This window comes from Ranitomeya variabilis, chromosome 6 (genome assembly GCF_051348905.1).
Source record: "Ranitomeya variabilis isolate aRanVar5 chromosome 6, aRanVar5.hap1, whole genome shotgun sequence".
NCBI classification, from domain to species: Eukaryota; Metazoa; Chordata; class Amphibia; order Anura; family Dendrobatidae; genus Ranitomeya; species Ranitomeya variabilis.
Genome location: NC_135237.1, coordinates 538049534 through 538074411, shown reverse-complemented (window position 1 = coordinate 538074411; position 24878 = coordinate 538049534). Strand labels below are relative to the sequence as shown.

Below are 24878 nucleotides of genomic sequence, written 5' to 3'. Positions count from 1 at the left end.
TAATTTTGTCGGCCGTTTCTCCTGATCTGCGGCGGTCCTTGCAAGAGTTTCAGGCGGATAGACCGGATCGTTGTCCGCCTGATAGACTGTTTGTTCCGGATGATTGGACCAGCAGAGTCATCTCTGAGGTACATTCTTCTGCATTGGCAGGTCATCCCGGAATTTTTGGTACCAGGGATTTGGTGGCAAGATCCTTCTGGTGGCCTTCTCTGTCACGAGATGTGCGAGTCTTTGTGCAGTCATGTGACGTTTGTGCTCGGGCCAAGTCTTGTAGTTCTCGGGCTAGCGGACTGCTGTTGCCCTTGCCTATTCCTAAGAGGCCTTGGACACACATCTCGATGGATTTTATTTCAGATCTGCCTGTTTCCCAGAAGATGTCTGTCATCTGGGTGGTCTGTGACCGTTTCTCTAAAATGGTCCATTTGGTTCCTCTGCCCAAGTTGCCTTCTTCTTCTGAGTTGGTTCCTCTGTTTTTTCAGAATGTTGTCCGATTGCACGGTATTCCTGAGAATATTGTTTCTGACAGAGGTACCCAATTTGTGTCTAGATTTTGGCGGGCATTCTGTGCTAGGATGGGCATAGATTTGTCTTTTTCATCTGCTTTTCACCCTCAGACTAATGGCCAGACCGAGCGGACTAATCAGACCCTTGAGACATATCTGAGGTGTTTTGTCTCTGCTGACCAGGATGATTGGGTTGCTTTTTTGCCATTGGCAGAGTTCGCCCTCAATAATCGGGCCAGTTCTTCCACCTTGGTGTCCCCGTTTTTCTGTAATTCGGGGTTTCACCCTCGATTTTCCTCCGGTCAGGTGGAATCCTCGGATTGTCCTGGAGTGGATGCGGTGGTGGAGAGATTGCATCATATCTGGGGGCAGGTTATGGACAATTTGAAGTTGTCACAGGAGAAGACTCAGCGTTTTGCCAACCGTCATCGTCGTGTTGGTTCTCGGCTTTGTGTTGGAGATTTAGTGTGGTTGTCTTCTCGTTTTGTCCCTATGAGGGTCTCTTCTCCTAAGTTTAAACCTCGGTTCATCGGCCCTTATAGAATATTGGAGATTCTTAATCCTGTTTCTTTCCGTTTGGACCTCCCTGCGTCCTTTTCCATTCATAACGTTTTTCATCGGTCGTTATTGCGCAGGTATGAGGTACCTGTTGTACCTTCTCTTGAGCCTCCTGCTCCGGTGTTGGTTGAGGGTGAGTTGGAGTACGTTGTGGAGAAAATTTTGGACTCTCGTGTTTCCAGACGGAAACTCCAGTATCTGGTCAACTGGAAGGGTTACGGCCAGGAGGATAATTCTTGGGTCAATGCATCTGATGTTCATGCTTCTGATCTTGTTCGTGCCTTCCATAGGGCTCATCCTGGTCGCCCTGGTGGATCTGGTGAGGGTTCGGTGCCCCCTCCTTGAGGGGGGGGTACTGTTGTGAATTTGGATTCTGGGCTCCCCCGGTGGCCGCTTGTGGAATTGGACTTGTCATCCTCTTTCCTGTTTCACCTGATTCCATCAGTAGTGGGTGTCGCTATTTAAGCTCATTTCTCTGGTGGTTTCTTGCCGGTCAACAATGTTATCTGATGCCTCTCAGTGCTTGTTCCTGCTTCTAGACAACTACTGATAAGTTGGACTTTTGTCCATGTTTTGTTTTGCCTATTTGTTCCAGTTCGCAGCTGAAGTTTTGTTACTGTGTCTGGAAAGCTCTCGTCGATCAGGGATTGCTACTCTGGCGTTATGAGTTAATGCCAGAGTTTAAGGTAATCTCTGGATGGTGTTTTGTTAGTATTTTTCTGCTGACCATGAAAGTATACTATCTGTCTTCTGCTATCTAGTAAGCGGACCTCAAATTTGCTAAGACTATTTTCCTGCTGCGTTTGTTGTTTCATCTGAACTCACCGTCATTATATGTGGGGGGCTACTGTCTTCTTTGGAATATTTCTCTAGAGGTGAGCCAGGTCTTATATTTCCCTCTGCTAGCTATTTAGGTCTTAGGCCAGAGCTGGGCATCTAGCTATAAATAGGAAATGCTACCTGGCTATTTCTAGTTGCGCGGCAGGCTTAGTTCATGGTCAGTATAGTTCCATCTTCCGAGAGCTTGTCCCTCTATAGGCTTGCTATGATCTCTGCCTGCAGAGATCATGACACTGACCCCTATGTACAAGAATATAACTACTATAATACTGCTCCTATGTACAAGAATATAACTACTATAATACTGTCCCTATGTACAAGAATATAACTACTATAATACTGCCCCTATGTACAAGAATATAACTGCTATAATACTGACCCCTATGTACAAGAATATAACTACTATAATACTGCTCCTATGTACAAGGATATAACTACTATAATACTGCTCCTATGTACAAGAAAATAACTACTATAATACTATCCCTAGGTACAAAAAATAACTACTATAATACTGCCACCTACGGGTAAGATTACTACATAATACTGCCACCTATGTACAAGAATATAACTACTATAATACTGCCACCTATGTACAGGAATATAACTACTATAATGCTGCCACCTATGAGCAAGAATATACGGTAACTACTATAATACTGCCCCATATGTACAAGAATATAGCTACTATAATACTGCTATGTACAAGAATATAACAACTATAATACTGCTCCTATGTACAGGAATGCAACTATTATAATACTATACAGCAGAGCAGGAGCCTGAAGGCAGTTTACGACCCTCAATTACTTTTTCTCCGGCACCAGGTTAGATTCCTGGAGACCTCAGTGTCAGCATCTCCTCTCTACTGCAGCCCCAAAGTGTCTCCTGTGATGTATTTGCCACAGCCCCATGTCTCTTTTGATGTATATACTGCAACCCCATTTCTCCTTTTATGTATATATTTCAGCCCCATGTCTTCTATTACATATATACAGCAGTCATGGTGCCACCTTTGTGATGTATACAGCAGTCTTGTGTCCTATGTGATGTGTATACAGCAGAGTCCCAGTGTCACCTATGTGATGCATATAACCTCCCACTGCTTGAGTTCTATAAATGTGAGCAGTGATGAATTTCGCACTGCGAGGAGACCATCAGTGTAATATACATCTGTCTAAACTTATTGCTGTGCATTCTTTACAAAACTCATCAATGAAAAGAGTCGACTGCTCTTCAGATTGACGCAAATTTGGAAAAGCAGGTACCAGTAGCAACATCACCCAAACCACCTAACATCACGGCCACACCAAAAAGAAGCAGTTCCAGACGTCACACTAGGGGGAATTAATTAAATTTGTTTGATCAAATATAGCAGGGCAATTTCTAAATTGATAATTTTGAACGGCTACCCAGTGATGGTCTAAATATCCCAATGGTCCACGGCAGAAAAAAGGTTTGCTCTACCGACACAAATATATATATCAGTGCAGGAATTTACTTCTATTTTACCTATTTCACATGAAAAGGCAGATTCTTCTTTGCACACAGCGTCATGTGTAGAGCTTCCTTTGTGCAGCACTTTGCGGCCCAGCTTTCTGCAGTTGGTTCGTGTCTGACATGGAGCTGTGGATGAAGTTACGTTTGAAAACATCCCCTTTGGACATTCAGAACAAATAGTGTCACTGTCAGGAGTCCCTGAAAACACAGAAATGTAATTAGAAACTACAATTAAAAATCTTTAATGAAATGAGGCAGTGCTAAGTTTGTAAGAATGTTTAAAAAAAAAGTGTCCAAAAATTGTGTACATCCTTTGATCACTTAGAAGAGCAATCACCGTAGACAGTTCCTGTGGGAGAATTTACGACATAATACATACTTGCAAATATCTGAATATTGTAACAGAGACAGTTCGACTTTGCAGAAAGTGGTTCCTGCCTTAAGGTACCATCACACTGAGCAACTTTCCAACGAGAACGACAGCGATCCGTGACGTTGCAGCGTCCTGGATAGCGATCTCGTTGTGTTTGCCACGCAGCAGCGATCGGGATCCTGCTGTCACATCGCTGGTCGGAGCTAGAAGTCCAGAACTTTATTTCGTCGCTGGATCACCCGCTGTCATCGCTGGATCGGTGTGTGTGACACCGATCCAGCGATGTGTTCGCTTGTAACCAGGGTAAACATCGGGTTATTAAGCGCAGGGCCGCGCTTAGTAACCTGATGTTTACCCTGGTTACCATAGTAAATGTAAAAAAAAAAAAAAACACTACATACTTACATTCCGGAGTCTGTCACGTCCCTCGCCGTCAGCTTCCCGCACTGACTGTGAGCGCCGGCCGTAAAGTAAAAGCAGAGCACAGCCGTGACGTCACCGCTGTGCTTTACGGCCGGCACTGACACAGTCAGTGCGGGAAGCTGACGGCGAGGGACGTGACAGACACCGGAATGTAAGTATGTACTGGTTTTTTTTTTTTCACATTTACATTAGTAACTAGGGTAAACATCGGGTTACTAAGCACGGCCCTGCGCTTAGTAACCCGATGTTTACCCTGGTTACCCGGGGACTTCGGCATCGTTGGTCGCTGGAGAGCTGTCTGTGTGACAGCTCTCCAACGACCACAAAACGACTTACCAACGATCACAGCCAGGTCGTATCGCTGGTCGTGATCGTTGGCAAATCGTTTAGTGTAACGGTACCTTTAGACGGGTTGAGGTTCAAGTCTGCAGTCACTCCATGTTACTGCAAATTTCTTAAACCTCATAGCCATCACAATGCACACTCTCAGGATTCTCCAGTGAAGGCCGTGGGTGAGCATTTGACCAAAAGTATGCGATTTGCATACGTGCGGTCACGTGCCGACTAGAGGTACGCAGCCTCTCTCAATACAAGTGAACAGACACGTCTATTCGGAATGTTGCCGCAAGTGTGCAAATTCCATGACTGCTTGCTCGCTGCAAAAGAGAATCACAAGTTTGCAATCACATGAAGTGACTGCACACTTAAACCCCAAGTCTGGATAATTCCATTTGAAGAAGACCTGTCTCTCCTTTTCTCCCCCTTCTCTTCCCCTCCCCTTTTATCCACTTTCTCTCCCTTTCTTCTTACCCCTCCCTTACCCCTTCCTTTTTGCCTACTTCCTTCCCCTCCCCGATAATTGTAAAACCCAATAAAGTTTATTTGAAAATGAAGAAGACCTGTCACTATGTCAAAAGTAACCAGTTTTTGCTCTTATTTCATTTCTACTGCTCCTCGGAGTAATCCACTTTTTTTTGTAGGGCCACCATATGATTTTAGAGATAGGGTGCCTCTTTATTTAGTGCTGATTTTTATAGCCTTTTCCAAGGGGACATGGCTCACATGATAATAATGCAGAACAGCTAAAGACTTGCCCCCCAGAGAATCCTATGAGCTACGCCTCCTTGGTAAAGACCAAAAATATAACATTATGTAAAAATTATTTTTGAAAAATGGCATTCTCTGAGTAGCAATTTTTGACGTGGTCAAAGGCCCTCTTTAAGCTGCTTTGATCCTGGATTGTTCCCTGGTCTTTGTGTCCTCGGTCCCTCAGTTTCACTACAGTTAATTTAATTTTGCTTTCATTCCAGTTCCTCTCTTGTCTCTGCCTCAAGCCATGAGGTACCTGTAAACTCCTGACCTGGTCTCCATGTTCCTGGTTGCACACCTGCAATGAGTTATTTTTTCTTTCTGTTCTACTGATTATGCTCCAGTCCTGTGATCCTGACCATATTCAAACCTTTACTGTCACCATATTCCAATTTGTTCTGTTTCAGTCCTGTGACCACATCCCAGCATAGCTAAAAGTTTCAGTCATGGAACAATGGTTACTGCTCCATGACCTCATTCTAGTCCTATAACCATATTTCAATTATGTCTGCATGCTTTAGTATCATTAGATCATGCTCCAGTCCTATGACAATATGTCAACTCTATCTCCGTACTCTAGACTACCCTATGACCATTTTCCAGTCCTCTGACCATGCTCCATCATGTGTCCATGCTCTAATCTACCCTTTGACCATGTTCAAATCTTCTGACAATGCTACCTTCTGTTTTCATGCTCTAGTCTACCATGTGAGCATGTTCCAGTCATCAGACCATGCCCCAATCCTGTCTCCATGCTCTAATCTACCCTTCGACTATGTTCCAATCTTCTGACTATGATACCTTCTGTCTCAATGCTGTAGTCGGCTCTGTGACTATGTTCCAATCCTATGACTATGCTCCAATCCCGTCCCCATGCTCTAGTCTACTCTTTGACCATATTCCAGTCCTCTAATCATACTCCATTCTCTGCAGTCAAGTCTCCACACTCTATTCTGTCCTTTGACCATGTTCCAGTCCTGTTTCCAAGCTGTAGTCTACTCTTGACCATGTTCCAGTACTATCCTACCAAGAGACCTTTTTAACCATGCTCCAGTCCTGCCTCTATGCTTTAGTTTGCCCTGTGAATATATTCCAGTCTCTGGTCATGCTACAATCAAGTCTCCATTATGTATTCTGCACTGTAACCATGTCCCAGTCCTCCAACCATGTTCCAGTCTTCTCTCCGCAATCCAGTTTACTGTTGTGGATTCTGTTGGTGGGCTCCCTCTGGTGGTTACTGCTGGTACTGGGTGACTTTGGTGGGTTGCGGCCTTTGGTTTCCACCTGTCCATCAGAGGCTGGGTGTTTCCTATTTTACCTGGCCTTTCTGTCATTTCCCTTGCCGGCTATCTATGTGTTCAGATGTGCTCTGTTTGGTTCCTGCCTACCTGCTCCCAGATCTTTCAGGATAAGCTAAGTGCTGATTTTCAGTTGTTTGGTTTTTGGTCCAGCTTGCTTAGAATGTCTCTATGCTAGCTGGTTGCTCTAGTGGACTGAGGTTCTCCCCATGTGCCATGAGTTGGCACATGGGTTCTTGTAATCTCAGGATGGTTTTTTTGATTAGGGTTTTTTGCTGACCGCTCAGTCCCCTTTTGTATCATTCTGCTTTCTAGTTTTCAGCGGGCCTCTATTTGCTAAAGCTATATACATCATCTCTATGTGTGTGCCTTCCTCTCATTTCACCGTCAATACATGTGGGGGGCAACTATTCCTTTGGGGTTAATTCCTCTGGAGGCAAGTGAGGTCTTGTTTTCTCTGCAGTACTAGTTAGCTCTTAGGCTGGTGCGTGGCGTCTAGAACCAACGTAGGAACGCTCCCTGGCTATCTCTAGTTGCGTTTGTCAGGCGTAGGGCAGCGGTCAGCCCAGGTTCCATCACCCTAGAGCTCGTCCGATATTTGTTATACTTTGCTTGTCCTGTGCTATCCCTAGCCATTGGGGATTCATGACAGTATAGCCAGCCCACAAAGTGTTAATTGTTTGGGCTGAAGCAGGAGGAAAAGAAGTGTTCAAGGAAATTTTTTTTTTTTTTTTTCCTTCAGAGTTTTGCTGCCTAGCCCTTAATTGCTGTCTAGCTGCTTCTTACCTCCTCTTAACCCTTGAATGGCTCTGATCTTAGCTGTTTATCATGGATGTCCAGAGTTTGGCTTCCAGCCTGAGTAATCTCGCGGCAAAGGTTCAAAACATACAGGATTTCGTTGTTCACACTCCCATTTCTGAACCTAGAATTCCTATTCCAGAGTTTTTTTCTGGAGATAGATCTACCTTCCTGAATTTCAGGAACAATTGTAAATTGTTTCTCTCTTTGAAATCTCGCTCCTCTGGAGACCCTGCTCAACAGGTCAAGATTGTTATATCGTTCCTACGGGGCGACCCTCAGAATTGGGCATTTGCATTGGCACCAGGGGATCCTGCGTTGCTCAGTGTGGATGCGTTTTTTCTGGCATTGGGATTGCTCTATGAGGAACCTAACCTAGAGATTCAGGCTGAAAAGGCTTTATTAGCCCTCTCTCAGGGGCATGATGAAGCGGAAATATATTGTCAGAAATTTTGGAAATGGTCGGTGCTTACTCAGTGGAATGAGTGCGCCCTGGCTGCAAACTTCAGAAATGGTCTTTCTGAGGCCATTAAGGATGTTATGGTGGGGTTCCCTGCGCCTACAGGTCTGAATGAGTCTATGGCTATGGCCATTCAGATTGATCGGCGTTTACGGGAGCGCAAACCCGTGCACCAGTTGGTGGTGTCTTCTGAACAGGCACCTGAGACTATGCAATGTGATAGAATTCAGTCCAGAAGTGAACGGCAAAATTATAGGCGGAAAAATGGTTTGTGTTTTTATTGTGGTGATTCAGCTCATGTTATATCAGCATGCTCTAAACGCACAAAAAGGGTTGATAAATCTTTTGCCATTGATACTCTGCAGTCTAAGTTCATTTTGTCTGTGACTCTGATTTTTTCACTGTCTTCCATTTCCGTCGATGCCTATGTGGATTCAGGCGCTGCCCTGAGTCTTATGGATTGGTCATTTGCTAAACGCTGCGGTTTTAGTCTAGAGCCTCTGGAAGTTCCTATTCCTCTGAAGGGAATTGATTCTACACCATTGGTTATGAATAAACCGCAGTATTGGACACAAGTGACCATGCGCATGACTCCCGTTCATCAGGAGGTGATTCGCTTCCTTGTACTGTATAATTTACATGATGTACTAGTGCTTGGTCTGCCATGGTTACAAACTCATAATCCTGTCCTGGACTGGAAAACAATGTCTGTGCTAAGCTGGGGATGTCAGGGGGTTCATGATGATGCACCTCCGATTTCTATCGCTTCATTGACTCCTTCGGAGATCCCTGTGTTTTTGTCAGATTATAAGGATGTTTTTGAGGAGCCTAAGCTCAATTCGCTCCCTCCTCATAGAGAGTGTGACTGTGCTATAGAATTGATTCCTGGCAGTAAGTTCCTAAGGGTCGTTTATTTAATCTGTCACTGCCAGAGCATACTGCTATGCGGAATTATATTAAGGAGTCCTTGGAAAAGGGACATATTCGTCCATCTTCGTCCCCTCTGGGAGCAGGTTTTTTTTTCGTGGCAAAAAAAGATGGTTCCCTGAGGCCTTGTATAGATTATCGCCTTCTGAATAAGATTACAGTCAAATACCAGTATCCATTGCCATTATTTACTGATTTGTTTGCTCGCATTAAGGGGGCTAGGTGGTTCACTAAAATAGATCTTCGTGGTGCGTATAATCTGGTGCGGATAAAACAGGGTGATGAGTGGAAAACCGCATTTAATACGCCTGAGGGCCATTTTGAGTATTTGGTAATGCCTTTTGGACTCTCCAATGCTCCGTCAGTCTTTCAGTCCTTTATGCACAATATTTTCCGTGAATATCTGGATAAGTTTATGATTGTGTATTTGGATGATATTTTGGTGTTTTCTGATGACTGGGAGTCTCATGTTCTACAGGTCAGGAAGGTGTTTCAGGTTTTGCGGGCCAATTCTCTGTTTGTGAAGGGCTCAAAGTGTCTCTTCGGAGTCCAGAAGATTTTTTTTTTGGGGTACATTTTTTCTCCTTCTACTATTGAGATGGATCCCGTTAAGGTTCAGGCTATTTGTGACTGGACACAACCTACATCTGTTAAGAGCCTTCAGAAGTTCTTGGGGTTTGCTAATTTTTATCGTCGGTTCATTGCTAATTTTTCCAGTATTGTTAAACCTTTGACTGATTTGACTAAAAAGGGTGCTGATGTTGCTGATTGGTCTCCTGCGGCCGTGGAGGCCTTTCGGGAACTTAAGCGCCGGTTTTCTTCTGCTCCTGTGTTGTGTCAACCAGATGTTTCACTTCCTTTTCAGGTGGAGGTTGATGCTTCCGAGATTGGAGCGGGGGCGGTTTTGTCACAGAGAAGTTCTAATGGCTCGGTGACGAAGCCATGTGCTTTCTTCTCTAGAAAATTCTCGCCCGCCGAGCGCAATTATGATGTGGGTAATCGGGAGCTTTTGGCCATGAAGTGGGCATTTGAGGAGTGGCGTCATTGGCTTGAGGGTGCTAAACATCGCGTGGTGGTCTTGACTGATCACAAGAATCTCATTTACCTTGAGTCTGCCAGGCGTTTGAATCCTAGACAGGCTCGTTGGTCATTGTTTTTTTCTCGTTTCAATTTCGTGGTTTCATACCTGCCAGGTTCAAAGAATGTGAAGGCAGATGCTCTTTCCAGGAGTTTTGTGCCTGATTCTCCTGGAGACACTGGGCCTGCTGGTATCCTTAGGGATGGGGTAATATTGTCCGCCGTATCCCCAGACTTGCGACGCGCATTGCAGGAGTTTCAGGTGGATAAACCGGATCGATGTCCACCAGAAAGACTGTTTGTTCCGGATGATTGGACCAGTAGAGTCATCTCCGAGGTCCATTCTTCTGTGTTGGCTGGTCATCCTGGAATATTTGGTACAAGAGATTTGGTGGCCAGGTCTTTTTGGTGGCCTTCCTTGTCTAGGGATGTGCGTACCTTTGTGCAGTCTTGTGAAGTGTGTGCTCGAGCTAAGCCTTGCTGTTCACGGGCTAGTGTTATCTTTGCCAATCCCGAAGAGGCCTTGGACGCACATTTCCATGGATTTTATTTCTGATCTCCCGGTTTCACAGAAAATGTCCGTTATCTGGGTTGTGTGTGACCGCTTTTCTAAGATGGTTCATTTGGTGCCCTTGCCTAAGTTACCCTCCTCCTCTGATTTGGTCCGCGCCTTCCATAGAGCTCACCCTGATCGCCCTGGGGGTTCTCGTGAGGGTTCGGTGACCCCTCCTCAAGGGGGGGGGTACTGTTGTGGATTCTGTTGGTGGGCTCCCTCTGGTGGTTACTGCTGGTACTGGGTGACTTTGGTGGGTTGCGGCCTTTGGTTTCCACCTGTCCATCAGAGGCTGGGTGTTTCCTATTTTACCTGGCCTTTCTGTCATTTCCCTTGCCGGCTATCTATGTGTTCAGATGTGCTCTGTTTGGTTCCTGCCTACCTGCTCCCAGATCTTTCAGGATAAGCTAAGTGCTGATTTTCAGTTGTTTGGTTTTTGGTCCAGCTTGCTTAGAATGTCTCTATGCTAGCTGGTTGCTCTAGTGGACTGAGGTTCTCCCCATGTGCCATGAGTTGGCACATGGGTTCTTGTAATCTCAGGATGGTTTTTTTGATTAGGGTTTTTTGCTGACCGCTCAGTCCCCTTTTGTATCATTCTGCTTTCTAGTTTTCAGCGGGCCTCTATTTGCTAAAGCTATATACATCATCTCTATGTGTGTGCCTTCCTCTCATTTCACCGTCAATACATGTGGGGGGCAACTATTCCTTTGGGGTTAATTCCTCTGGAGGCAAGTGAGGTCTTGTTTTCTCTGCAGTACTAGTTAGCTCTTAGGCTGGTGCGTGGCGTCTAGAACCAACGTAGGAACGCTCCCTGGCTATCTCTAGTTGCGTTTGTCAGGCGTAGGGCAGAGGTCAGCCCAGGTTCCATCACCCTAGAGCTCGTCCGATATTTGTTATACTTTGCTTGTCCTGTGCTATCCCTAGCCATTGGGCATTCATGACAGTTTACTCTCTGACTACATTTCAGTCCTCTGACCATCCTCAAGTTCTGGGCCCACACTCTGGTATGCCTTGTGACCACGATCCTGTCTCTACACACTAGTCTGCTTTGTGACCATAATGCAGTCCTCTGGCCATGTTTATGCTGGTCAAGTGGTCATTGTCCAACTTGTGTCCACTTTCTAGTCCTGTGACCATGTTCTGTTCATGTCACCATTTTCCAGCATGCCTTGTGGCCAAGTTCTTCTGGCTCAGTTCCTGTGCTTTCCATCATCTTGTCCAGGTTTGTGACAGCATGTCTCGTCCTGGCGTTCATGGTCAGGCACTGACTTTAATGATGAGGCAACGTCTTTAACAGTAGATCTGGTGGTCTAGTTTTTAACTTGCATGTTATAATACAGTCTCTGAACTCATCTGTTTTCCTGGTAAATGTTCTGCAATGTTCTGTAAGTGCTGAAACATTTCCCTCTATTATACCCAGGTTCACAGTGTGTAATTATATTCAACCGAAACCCCCAAACTACACGGCAAATAGAAAACACATTTCATCGCACCAAAGGAGACACTGTTAAATGTTGAGTTCTGCGTCTGTATAAATATGGAGCATTTTGTTTCTGGTTTGGCTGATTAAATATGTAACCACTTTTAAGCAACCACCCTGTTAGCTTCACATCTGAGTGGTTTGTGCCAAGCTATGGTATCCCACCATGGCATTGGTGAAGATGGCATTCCACAGGCTCGGCACATCCTGCCTTTTTATTTTACTATTACTTCAAATTTAAGCTTCATTTATTACTCAAAAATAAAAAGGAATTCTTTATTTGAGCCATTCCGCGTTGGGACATCATCACTGTAGCAGGAGGTAAACATCGTCGATGAACCTTTCAGTAAATGGGTTGCTGGTGGGAAATATTTCTCAAAATGCTCATAATGGGTTAAAAGTAATAGAAGAGTTAAAGAGTGATAAAAGAAGCAATGTTTATCTCACCGATCCCCACATTTCATGTATTGCTGTTGTCTGGTCCACCATCCGGGATCTCTACTTCCTCCTACCGCTGACCGGTCAGTGTCACCATAGAAAGAAAAGGACATCAGCTCACCACTGCACTGGAAGAAATGCTGGTCAATTACGGATTGCAGGCACCCAGATTCTTTGTGGCCAGTATCCTCAAGTAAGGCAATAGAAAAATGAAAAACTTGAAAACTGTCACCAAGGGATATATTAAAAGTTCCAAATTAATTCACGAAAATACATTAAAAAGTACATGCGATAAAAAGGGGATCCAAAACATCTTGAGACCTTATGCGTTTCGGACTAGTCCTTACTCATAGTCTTATGTCCTATGAGTAAGGCCTTTTTATACAGTAGTCCAAAATGCATAAAGTTTCAGGATGTTTTGGATCACTGTTTTTTATCACATGTACTTTTTAATGGATTTTCTTTAATAAATTTGGAACTTTTAATATCCCTTGGTTCTAGATTACAATTTTTCCATTTTTATGTAGCTGATCACCACTGCAGCCTGTGATTGGTTACAGCAGCCACATGAGAAGGGACATCATTAGTGATGAGCGAATATACTCATTACTTGAGATTTCTCGAGCATGCTCGGGGGTCCTCCAAGTATTTTTTAGTGCTCGGAGTTTTAGTTTTTCTTGCCGCAGCTGGATGATTTACATCTGTTAGCCAGCATAAGTACATGTGGGGGTTCCCTAGTAACCAGGCAACCCCCACATGTACTTATGCTGGCTAACAGATGTAATTCATTCAGCTGCAGCAAGAAAAACTAAATCTCCGAGCACTAAAAAATACTTGGAGGACCCCCGAGCGTGCTTGAGAAATCTCGAGTAACGAGTATATTCGCTCATCACTAGACGTCATCGCTGTGGCAGGAGGTTGAGATAGTCAATGGATGAGGCAGCATCAGGAGAAAAAATGTCAAGAGATCTGCGAGGGGAGCATTGCTTCTTTTATCACTTTAACCCATTCTAAAACTCTCAAACTCAACTGGAGTTGACTTTTTACAAAAGTAATGATTAAAAAAATGAATACACACCTTGCTGAACTACTCCGTAACCAGGTGGACACTCCTTGTGAGGTGAGCAGAACTCTACATCCAAAAAATAGCCACCAATGCACTCACATATCCTGTTGCCGGTGCTACTGCACTCTTGCGTGGCAATCTGCAGCTCCTTACAGATGGTACTGCAGTACTGACAGTCCTTAAAGAAGTTCCATTCGTTGGTAAAATATTTGGAAGGACAAGGTGCGCACTCCGTCCTCTTCTCAGCGGTGCAGTCCTGTCTAACACAAGTCCCTGGTGGGCACTGGTCACATTGGAACTCCAGATGTGTGTAAGGGTCATAATGGGTGTATTTTGGAGAATTCCCTACTGTGATACTGACATGGAACACCTAAAATGTAAGAACAAAAATTATAAAATGAATGCATTAGTACGCCGATAAAACACATATAGTCAGAAATAATTTGCTTTGACTGGTGGACATTAAACCAGTCTATGGAATTCTATGTACGTACATTTGCCTTCGTTCAAGGAAACATATTTTTCCTGCATATTATTTGAGCACCATATTGTGCTATTATGTGTACTGTATATTCATGTAATGTCTTGCTACTATAAGTCTGAATGTACAAGAAAAACTGTCTAGAAAGGCTGGTAGGGAAATCTGATCCTTCTTGTTCCCCAGAGCCCATTTTTTATAGTGTTATCTCTGAGTGGTGATAAAACAATCTGAGTGAACCCAGAGTGCCCACCTTGATTTGGAATCTAACTCCTATGGATTATTTGCTTACACCTCCTCCTAGTTGGCTTACCTTCAACCTATGCTTTTTTGGCAAAATTTTGGTACACATTGGCGTATCTTATTGTGTACATTAGTGCAAAACTATAATAATAATTTTTATTTCTGTAGCGCCAGCATATTCCACAGCACTTTACATTTTAGAGGAGACTTGTACAGTCATAAAGACATTACTGAATAACACATGACTCATATACAAAAAGGAGTGAGAGTCCTGCTGCTCGCATGCTAGCAATGTATGAAGAAATAGGGGAGGAGGCGAAAGGTGAATGGTAAAAAATGCCTCTATTGTACGGACCAGCCATCAATATAATATATAGGTTATTCACATAACGCTGCCTAAACTGGTCACCAGCTAGTGTGTGTACAGCACAGACACAGAATACTACTAAGTGCATGGAGGGTGGGTGAACATACGCTACGGGGGCCCTTTTTGGAAAATTTAGTAAGGGCAAAAAAGGTGATAGTTAGATAAGTGAGGTGGGACGATAGGCCAGTCTAAAGAAATGCGTTTTTATTCCACACTTAAAACTGTGTGTATTGGAAATTAATCGAATTGTCCTGGGTAGTGCATTCCAGAGAATTGGCACAGCCCGCTAAAACTTTTGGAGATGTCAGTGGGAGGTCGGATTATCGAGGATTTTAGCCATAGCAAAATGGAGGGCACGGGTCGGGAGATAGACAAATGAGGGAGGAGATGTAGGGTGGTGCAAAACTATGGAGAACTTTGGGTGAGTTTGATAAGTTTATATTGGACACTGTAGCGGATATGCAACCAGTTTAATGACTGGCACAGGGTGGAGGCATCAGTGTAGCAGCTGGACAGAAATATAATCCTGGATGCTGAATAATAGAATAGTTTGGAGAAGGGAACATTTTTTGTTAGAGAGAGACCGATTAGTAAAGAGTTGCAATAGTCCAGACAAGAATGAATAGTAAGAGTTTTTGCAGAGTCAAGGTAAGAAAAGGTTGGTGTCATGATGAAGAATGGGTTTTGAGTCCTGTCTACCTGTTTCCCGGCCTGGTGATGTCAGGGATTAACTTTGCTCTGCCTCTTTCTGGGTTCAGGTTTGCTATTTATCTCTGCTGCATCCTGCAGGCGGTGTCAGTTATACTTTCTGCCTATGGCATGAGTATCTGACTCTGGTATAACCCTGATTTGTCCTGCTGCTTTAGCTGACTTCACTCCTGTCTGTTCCCTCCTCTCTCCCCATCCTGTCTTAGTGTTTCCCTTAGTATTTGGATTTGCCGGTGTTTGTCTCGGCTTTGTACTTCGGCTTCTGACTGGTATTGACCCCCTATCTCCGCGCTGACTCTGTATTTGGTGTTTTCCCTTTGAGCTGTGTTAAGGCCCCGTCTCACTAAGCGATTTACCAACGATCACGACCAGCGATACGACCTGGCCGTGATCGTTGGTAAGTCGCTGTGTGGTCGCTGGGGAGCTGTCACACAGACCGCTCTCCAGCGACCAACGATCAGGGGAACGACTTCGGCATCGTTGAAACTGTCTTCAACGATGCCGAAGTCCCCCTGCAGCACCCGGGTAACCAGGGTAAACATCGGGTTACTAAGCGCAGGGCCGCGCTTAGTAACCCGATGTTTACCCTGGTTACCAAAAAAAACAAACAGTACATACTCGCCTTTCGGTGTCCAGGTCCCTTGCCGTCTGCTTCCTGCTCTGACTGAGCCGCCGTACTGTGAGAGCAGAGCGCAGCGGTGACGTCACTGCTGCGCTCTCACTTCTCACTGTACGGCCGGCAGTCAGTGAGAGCAGGAAGCAGACGGCCAGGGACCTGGACACCGAAAGGCGAGTATGTACTGTTTGTTTTTTTTTACATTTACGCTGGTAACCAGGGTAAACATCGGGTTACTAAGCGCGGCCCTGCGCTTAGTAACCCGATGTTTACCCTGGTTACCAGTGAAGACATCGCTGGATCGGTGTCACACACACCGATTCAGCGATGTCAGCGGGGCCTCAACGACCAAAAAAAGGTCCAGGCCATTCCGACACGACCAGCGATCTCGCAGCAGGGGCCTGATCGCTGGTACGTGTCACACATAGCGAGATCGCTATGGAGGTCGCTGTTGCGTCACAAAACTTGTGACTCAGCAGCGATCTCGCTAGCGATCTCGCTATGTGAGACGGGGCCTTTACTCTCTAGGTTTTGACCTGGCTTGTTTGATTATTCTGCTGACACCTGGTGGAAGCCTCGCTGCAGCGCTGCAGGTCTGTTCTGGCAGACTTGCTGTCCTCCCACCATTCTATTGCCATCTAGTGGAGCTAGTATCATCCTGCATAGTTGCAGCGTGACAGTTGGGTTCTATAGAATTTTACCCAGCTTTAAACAAGGAGGAAACAGTGCTGTAATAAAGTAAAAAAAAGTTGTTGCAGTTCCAGTTGTAAATCTTTCCCTTATAAATTATTAAGGAAGTCCTTTGAAAGTCCTTTAATTCAACATCAATAGGACTAAACAGGTGTGGAATTGTTAGACATTCAGCATGGTTAGGCGGACATATACATTAGATATCTGTCGGGAAAATAATGCTTCAGTTGATTGTTCATCTGGCAGCCATCTCAGCCGACTCTCCCATACGCAGGAGGGCATGCTTGGCTGAGCGTTCCTCTGTTCTCTATGACACATCAGCCATCGGCTAATCTTATGGAAAACAATGTGATCAGCAGCAGTCCAAAATCGGACATGCGTGATCGACATCTCTCCTGACCATCGGTCGGCCGGAGCCTCAATGCACATTAGACCATCGATATTGGTGGGTTCATCCGACTTTAGTGTATGGGAGCCTTTAGGCTGTGATCACATTATATTTTGACCAAATGTTTATGGCTGAACTAGGGCTTCCATCTGAAGCCTGAAAACTAATTTCAACAGAACCATTTATTATATTCAATTAACCATTCACTATAATGAGGCAGTCTGTTTACACTTCGTATGGACTCCACTTTGGCAGTGTCCAGATATTTTTAAGTGTTCAAAAAACTGTGGTAAACTCTGTTTTTTTTGCCCTCCTGAAAAGATGGACTCTGCCTGAGTGGAAGCCAGACAGAGTACAAAGTGATTTTGCTTGCCTCATTATAGTCAGTGGCTCAGTTGTGGGCTCCATCTTGAGTCAAGGCTCAGTCAACGACTTACATAGAATTTGTGGTTTCAGCCTCACCCTGGAGCCTAGAATTGCCTAAAAAGTCCCTTTGACCCATATGAGAAGTGCCTGTAAGCTGGAGGCCATGTTGTAGAGTCCATCGCCAGTAAGGGTATTAACAAGGAGTGTTTTTTAAAGTAGATTTTTGCATCTGGTTCACTTTAAATAAACGACTGAAAAATGACACAAAAAAGTCTTCCTATTTATTTCTATTGAAAAACCACTTTGCTGTTCATGTGATCAGAATACGGCCAGTAGGAAGTAAATCACTAAAGATGGATTTCAGCTTAATAATCTCTTTTCTCCACTTGTCTGTGGAGTTGGCACATCTGTGTTTGATGAAGAGTCTCTAATTCTGATATAATACATGTAATGTATTAATATAACGACCCCATTCAGTAATTTATGTGAAGAGGAAGTCCTGCCGCTCTATATCTATACAGGCGCCTGTGGATTAGTCAACTTTTGGTCTTTAAAATATGAATCCCGTATTTCTTAATTAAGTTTTATAGGCTGTGAGCTCAGCTGTCATCCAGATTGTTTTTTAGTTCTGGCGGTGAGTCTTTTACTAGTTATTGTTAACCCCCTTAAGTCTGGAATTGTGTTGCATTACAGCAATTTTATGAGAAATCCTGAGACCAAAAACATTTGTGGAACTTGTCTGTGATTTTCCTTGTGTGACAATTTTAGAGCTGCGATTTGGGGGTCAAGGAAATAATTTTAAACAAAATTACAGTCAAGTTGAATGCAAGAAGCAATCCCTTGTGATTTACATTGATGTCAACGGAAAGTGAGTCTCACGCAACTTGTGACCAACGACAGAAAATCAGTCGCATCTGTAAACATTTACAATTTTGTCTTGCAGTCCCGGTAAACCTCAGGTCCCAATGTGATACCATAGGAAATCACTACATGCAACACAACCATAAATTGTAGTGGTTTGCCAGCCATACACATCATGACATGTGGTCTGTCTTTTTCCTGAAGAAGTGCTTGTAACTTCGAAACGCGTAGAATAAAACCACAAAATATTTATTAACCTCTAGGGGTATGTTATCCGTTAGTGGTATGAGACTGTTATTATTTGCTGATGACTGTGCACCTAATGAACAGCAGACGCAGCATGAAATGGACTGTTTTTCTCAAGCTTGCGACAGTTTTGGTCTCGAGATCAACATTAGAAAAACCGAAGTCATGTATCAACCTGTTCCAGGAAAACTATACAAGGAGCCACGTATGACAGTGAAGAAGCAAAACCTCAAAGCAGTCGTTAACTTCACCTACTTTCCCGTGAAGTAACCATAGACGCTGAGGTTAACAACAGAATTGCCAAAGCCAGTGCCGCCGTCGGGAGACTGCGTAAGAACATCTGGGAGCGAAGGGGACTCAGCCTTACCACCAAGCTGAAGGTGGTGGTCCTCAACACACTTCTCTATGCTAGCGAGGCCTGGACAGTGTACAGCTGGCATGCTAAACAGCTTAATCATTTCCACATGAGTTGCCTCTGCAGACTCCTCCACATCAGGTGGCAAGACAATGTCCCGGACACGGCAATTCTGGAACAAACTGGGCTCTGCAGCGTTTACACTCTCCTGCTGAAAGTCCAGGCCAGGTGAGCTGGAGATGTGGTCAGAATGCCTGACAGCTGACTACCAAAACAACTGCTGTACGGAGAACTGTGCCAAGGAAAGCGAGCAGTTGGGGGGCAGCAGAAGGGCTATAAAGACTGCCTTAAGGCGTCTCTCAAAAACCTGGAAGTCAGCACCAATGAATGGGAAGAGCTTGCCCTGGATCGTCCATGTTGGCGGGGCAGGATCACCTCAGGAGCAAGTGCAGCAGAAGATAGGAAAATAAAGTGCGCTGTCCACCTTCAGGGCCCGGATTGGACTCCCCAGCCACCTCCGGACCCATAACTACTAATTCTCTTCTAACCCTGAAGTCATAAATGTCCAACGTAGAAATTTTATGTTTTTTTTTTTTTACATTTTTTCAGTGTTTTCCATTTTTTTACCTTTTATGAGACATGTCATTATTAACACTATTATAGTATATCCAAGGTCATGGTAACACTTGCCATCATGTTAGGCGATAGGCTTAGTCCATGATGTGAAGTAGAGGGTCCTCTTGAAGTATAATGTGGTCAGTGCTGACCCCAGTATTTACGTAAGGAAACATCTGTGATCAGAGGGCGTCAGGGGCATTTGGATGTCCAGTAGAGAACCTATGTAGAGTACCTCTCTGCTACATCTCCTCTCCTCTCATGTTGACCTCTTGTAGACAGAACCTTAGGCCGGGTTCATACGAGCATGTTTCATGGTCGTTATGCGGACCACAGTTCCTAGACTGATCAAAGGGTCTCCCAATCCAAGGTTACAGCCTCATATGTGTATATGAGGTTCTTAGTTTGGGTCGGGAGGCCAGGCATTGACCATGAAAGATATTTGTGTTAACCTGGCCTCTAAGGGTGATTACTCTCACCCCTTTAAGCTGTTGGCATGTATTCAGCTTGCTTTTACTCTTAATTTTGCCACGAGCAATTTCACATCAAACAGAAACTGTGAGTAGACAAGAATTTGAAATAAGATGGGAACAACAAGCCCGAGTTTGTTTCCTCCCTTCCACTGACTCTACAGAACCTAGAAATAGCTCCTCTGATCCATCACCCAGGCTTTCCACGCCATGGTTTTCATTGCCGGTTAATTTAGACCGTCTGCCCTGTCTCTAATAAGCTCTCAGTGTAGATCTTTCTGGACCACAGACATCAAACAGAAATACACAAGGAACAGTCTGAACTTATATTTTTTCAGAAAGATTCTTGTCTGAGCCTGGTGCATAAATTAGGACGTTACAGACGTTGGTGGGCAGAGACGGTTCATTAAGATGTGGAGCCCAGGACGTAATGTCTTCCATGTAGATACTGTTTACATGTCCATCGTGGCCTTTTATTTCACGATTAAAGGGGGTTTGGGGGGAACAAATATACCTATATCAGCTGTAAATCATAAGTTATATAACTTGGTGTGACTTTATTCACAAGTCGTATACTACAGGCTTCGATAGTGGTCTATGGCTGCTGGACGGGAGAAGCAGTATCGCCTCTTACCCGCTGGCGTTGGTGCCTCCTCTTTTGATAAACCGGTCGGGGGCAACGTCACAAATGTGTCACGCCAGGCCAGTTTATTAAAAAATTAAGAGTCATGGACTTTGGCACATAAGATGCTGAACAGGAGAAAGAGTACCACCTTTTACCTGACGGCATCCATGACTCCTCTTTTGATTAACCGGCCTGGTGTGACGTCACATGGATATCATGCCGCAATGATGGTTTCTCACTAGGCCAGCTGATTAAAAAAAGAAGAGTAGTGGACTTTATCAGGTGAGAGGCAGTACTCTTTCTCCCGTCCCGTGGCTACAGACCACTGTCGTGGTTGATGGAACAGGACACGTGAATTGATTTGCACCAACTCTACTTCCAAACATAGTTCTGTTAGGACGGGAGCCCCGATCCTATGGTAGTCACTCAATCTAAGGTCACGGCTGTCTTTTTTCCGGTCCAGTGCTTGACACAGGACAACATTTTCAGTATCTCACGTGACTAGAGCAGTGATTGAAGAGGGCTAACTGACTCATATCTTATTGCAAAAGCAAAGCCAGCATTCATAGTATAGACATGGAACGGGGCTGGCTTAGCTATTGAGCTACAGCTGATAGACTAGTGGAGGTCCAACATCTGGAACCCAACTGATCACTAGAATGTGTAAGTCTAGTTCCTCATTCCGCTCACCAGGACATCCATTATGAAAGGTAGAGCCGTAACTTGTAGTAGCTCCTACTCCTACTGTAGGTCCCAATGTAACATCTGCAGCAGGTTCCTCTCCCTACCATGTATCAATTAGTCAATTAAACAGTGGGGACTTCTCTGCTTTATTTGTCCTTGTTCCTGCCTGCTTCATGGAGAATCACAACTATTTACTTTCCCAGAGGATTCTTTCACTGGCCAAGCCATCCCTGGGGTTTACATTGAAAAAAAAACACTTCTGTCCAAGTGCTGTGCAGACATCTGCAACTCAGTCCTATTTTGTTAAATGTACATCACCTAAATGTCCTTGCTAATATACATGGAAAAATTAAGGAGGAGCCATATTGCATTACATAATTACAAAAAAAATGGCACACTGACACTAGAATAATGTAGTGGCAAAGATACAGATTTCAGGGATGTGTCATTTGCTCAGCATGTTGCTGTAGTTTTATCAGCAGGAGATTATCACTATAGGACTAAGTGTTGCAGGCTAATCTGTGTAACCCCGCCCCAACACTGATTGGCAGCTTGCTGACAATGTACACAAGAAGCTGCCAATCAATGGTGTGGGCGGGATTATACACTGCTCAACATTCCAAGCTTTGCTACATCTAGAGAAAACAAGGATTTTACCAAAACTGCACTAAGCAGTCCAGTAAGTGAACCTGCTGGAATCAGGGTCTGTGCCCCTACATCATGATTAGAGATGAGCAAATTTGATCGGGTCAGGGCTTATTTGGCAAGCTGTAGCACTTAGCGAATAAGCTCATTATAGTAATGAAGACAATCATAATAAAATGATTTGCAAAGTTTAATAACTTTTCCTTCTGGGCAAAAATATTTTATAAAAACTTAAAAGTTTAGTTCTTCCTTAAGTTATCAAAAAACCTGAAATAAGACGGTAGAGGGGAGAGGAGGGAGATGCAGCTTTTCGCGCAAAGTTTACATGAGGGTGTGCTTATTTTTTTTTAAGGAACTGCTCCACTTTTGTTCTTGAACTGTAACTGGAATTGCAGACCCTATTTATTGTCTTCAGTTTGGCCATGAGGACACATTCAGAATTAATTTGACATCATTTAGAAGTCAAATTGATTTTTCTCCTGCATGGACTTTGAGAACCAAGTGAAATGATTTCCTATTTTTGCATTTATATTATCATAAGGTATATCTCTATGGGAAACTAAAAACTTTCTTTACACTGGGGTCTTAAAGGGAACCTGGCAGCAAGTTTATGCTCTGTAATCTGAGAACAGCATGATGTATGGGGCAGAGACCCTGATTTCAGTGATGTGTCACTTACTGGGCTGTATGTTGCTGTTTCGATAAAATCAGTGTTTTATCAGCAGGAGATTATCACTACAGGACTGGGTGTCTTGTGCCTCCTAGTCCAACTCTTCTCCCACCGATTGGCAGATTTCTGTCACTTTACAGTTTACACAGAAAGCAGCCAATCAGTGGTGTGGGCGGGGTTATACACAGCTCAGCATTCAGAGATCAGGAGCACAGAAAACAGTGATTGTATCACAACTGCTGCACCCACTAAACTAAGTGATACATTGCTGGAATCAGTGTCTCTGCCTCTACATCATGCTGTTCCCCAAAAAATCAAGTAATGATAGGGGACACCTTGTTGATCACTGGGAGTCCAACTGTTGAATAAAATTCATGTATACTATGAGTAGAGAAATGCTAATCTGCATGTTGACAACACTAATGTTTGTGAAAGTCATTATCATTCTCATCTACGGAATAATGGTTCTCCTAGTGTGAAGAGACTTAAAGGCCAGGCAATGTTTCCTTGCAACTGTTAACCTGTTAAATGCCACAGTAAATCTCTCAAAGCAGCATTTAACATGTGCCGACAGGGGGCCACATCATTCCACACACACACATCGGTAATGTGATCACGGGGTGCCAATGGGTTGCAAACTTACAATGACATCTGGGGGTCCGCCAAAGACATCTGGGGGTCTGCATGCTTGCCATGACGATTCTCCTGGGAAAGCAAGCCTATGGGCAGCATTCATAGGAGACCGTGATTTTCACAATTTGTAGCAGTGCTGCTACACGTACAAGTGATCAAAGCTTCAAGTCCCGCTAAGCGGTCTAACAACTACAGGTAAAAGTGAAATAAAAATGTTTTACAAAATTATGAATTAAAAAAAAAAAACACAAAACTTTAAATCACCCCCTCTTTTACCCAATTAAAAATTAAATAATTAAAAAAATACAGATATGTGGTGTCGCTATATTAAATCATAAATAAATTAATCTGGTCAGTAAAAAATCTAAACACCAGAATTACAATTTTTGGCTGCCACAACATTGCAATAAATGGTATAAAACATCATACCTAACCCCAAAATAATATCAGTAAAAACGTCAGCTTGGGTGCAAAAAATAAACCATCACCCAGCCCCAGATCCCGAAAGATGAAAAAGTTACGGGTCTCGAAAAATGGTGACATAAGCAAATGTTTTTTTCTTTTAAAAAAAAAAAAAAATCACATTTTTTTTTTTTTTTTTACTGCTAAAACAAAATAAAAAACTATACATGTTTGGTATCTGCGCACTCGTAGCGACCTGGAGAATCATAATGTCCGGTCAGTTTTATCATACAGTAAACATGGTGAATATAAAACCCCAAAAAATAATTGTGGAATTGCACTTTTTTTTTGCAATGTCACTGCACTTGGAATTTTTTTCCGTTTTCCAATGCATCATGTGATAAAATGAACCATGTCGTTCGAAAGAACAACTCGTCCTGTGAAAAACAAACGGAAAAAAAAAAAAATGTATAGTTTTTAGAAGAAGGGGAAGATAAAAGGGGTATTCCGGCCGTAGGAAATAAATGGATGATGAAGTTCTACAACTTTCTGAACACTTTCCAAGAACCCCGCTCGCTGTCATTCAATAGGATTATTCATTGGAAAATTAAAGTCCGTCCTGGTCATGGTGGTCGGCTCTGATCCCTACTGTAACTCTATCAAACCCTGCACCTATGCCATGAGAAATTGAAATTGTATAGGAAAATTGGGCAACATGTAAATCTACAAAGAATGAACCACATTTGTTAAAACCGTAATCCCCCCTCTAACAAACTCAGCTCTGCTACCTCTAAGGATAGCTCTGCTACTCCGCATGCATTCCCCTCTAATCACCATCCTCTGCCCTCTCTCTCTGTCCTCTTTTCAGGCTTCACGATCGGCGATAGTATCATTATAAGAAATGTGCAGTTTGTGCCTTTTCTCCGAAGAGGCTTTTGAGTAAATCCCCCCGTCAGCCGCAGAGCCGTGTGGATGTGACTGTGTGTACTCACCACCAGGAGCGTGCAGCTAATGAACTTGTACATTGTGGTCTGTGTCCAAACCTCAGCTTCTGGGAGCGCAGCTCTCCTCTGACTGCTACAAGGATCCACCTCTAAGTTTTATAGCTTTATATCACCGTCCGACACAAAACAGGAAGTTACTGTTTTTTTTCCCCTTCTTTTGATCAAAAACAAACAATTTCTTTATAATAAGCTCCTCGCTGAGGTCGAGAGCTGTTACGTCCCACGGCTCATAATGACGCATCATTGTGAATGGCGACCGACAGTGTATAAACCACCAGAGCGACTTTATTTGGAATGTGACTTTGTTATTGATTAACACCTTTATGGGATTTTCCAGGTATATATGTGTGTATATTAATCCTTATAGTGATATAGCTATACAAGGTCACACTAACATAAAATGTATCAAATTTAAGCTAACCTGAAACT

At 43.7% G+C, this 24878-nt stretch overlaps 1 protein-coding gene across 1 annotated transcript in view; it reads right to left on the bottom strand.

Annotated features, from left to right (window-relative positions):
- TNFRSF11B (TNF receptor superfamily member 11b) overlaps positions 1 to 24527 on the bottom strand; it is a 30339-nt gene extending 5812 nt beyond the window's left edge. The window contains exons 1-3 of the mRNA XM_077268221.1: positions 24438 to 24527; positions 13396 to 13753; positions 3414 to 3599 (exon numbers count right to left, since the gene is read on the bottom strand). Coding sequence (XP_077124336.1) covers positions 3414 to 3599; positions 13396 to 13753; positions 24438 to 24470 — 577 coding nt within the window. The 5' untranslated portion in view covers positions 24471 to 24527. The remainder of the gene's footprint in view (positions 1 to 3413; positions 3600 to 13395; positions 13754 to 24437) is intronic.
- Positions 24528 to 24878: the final 351 nt, after the last annotated feature.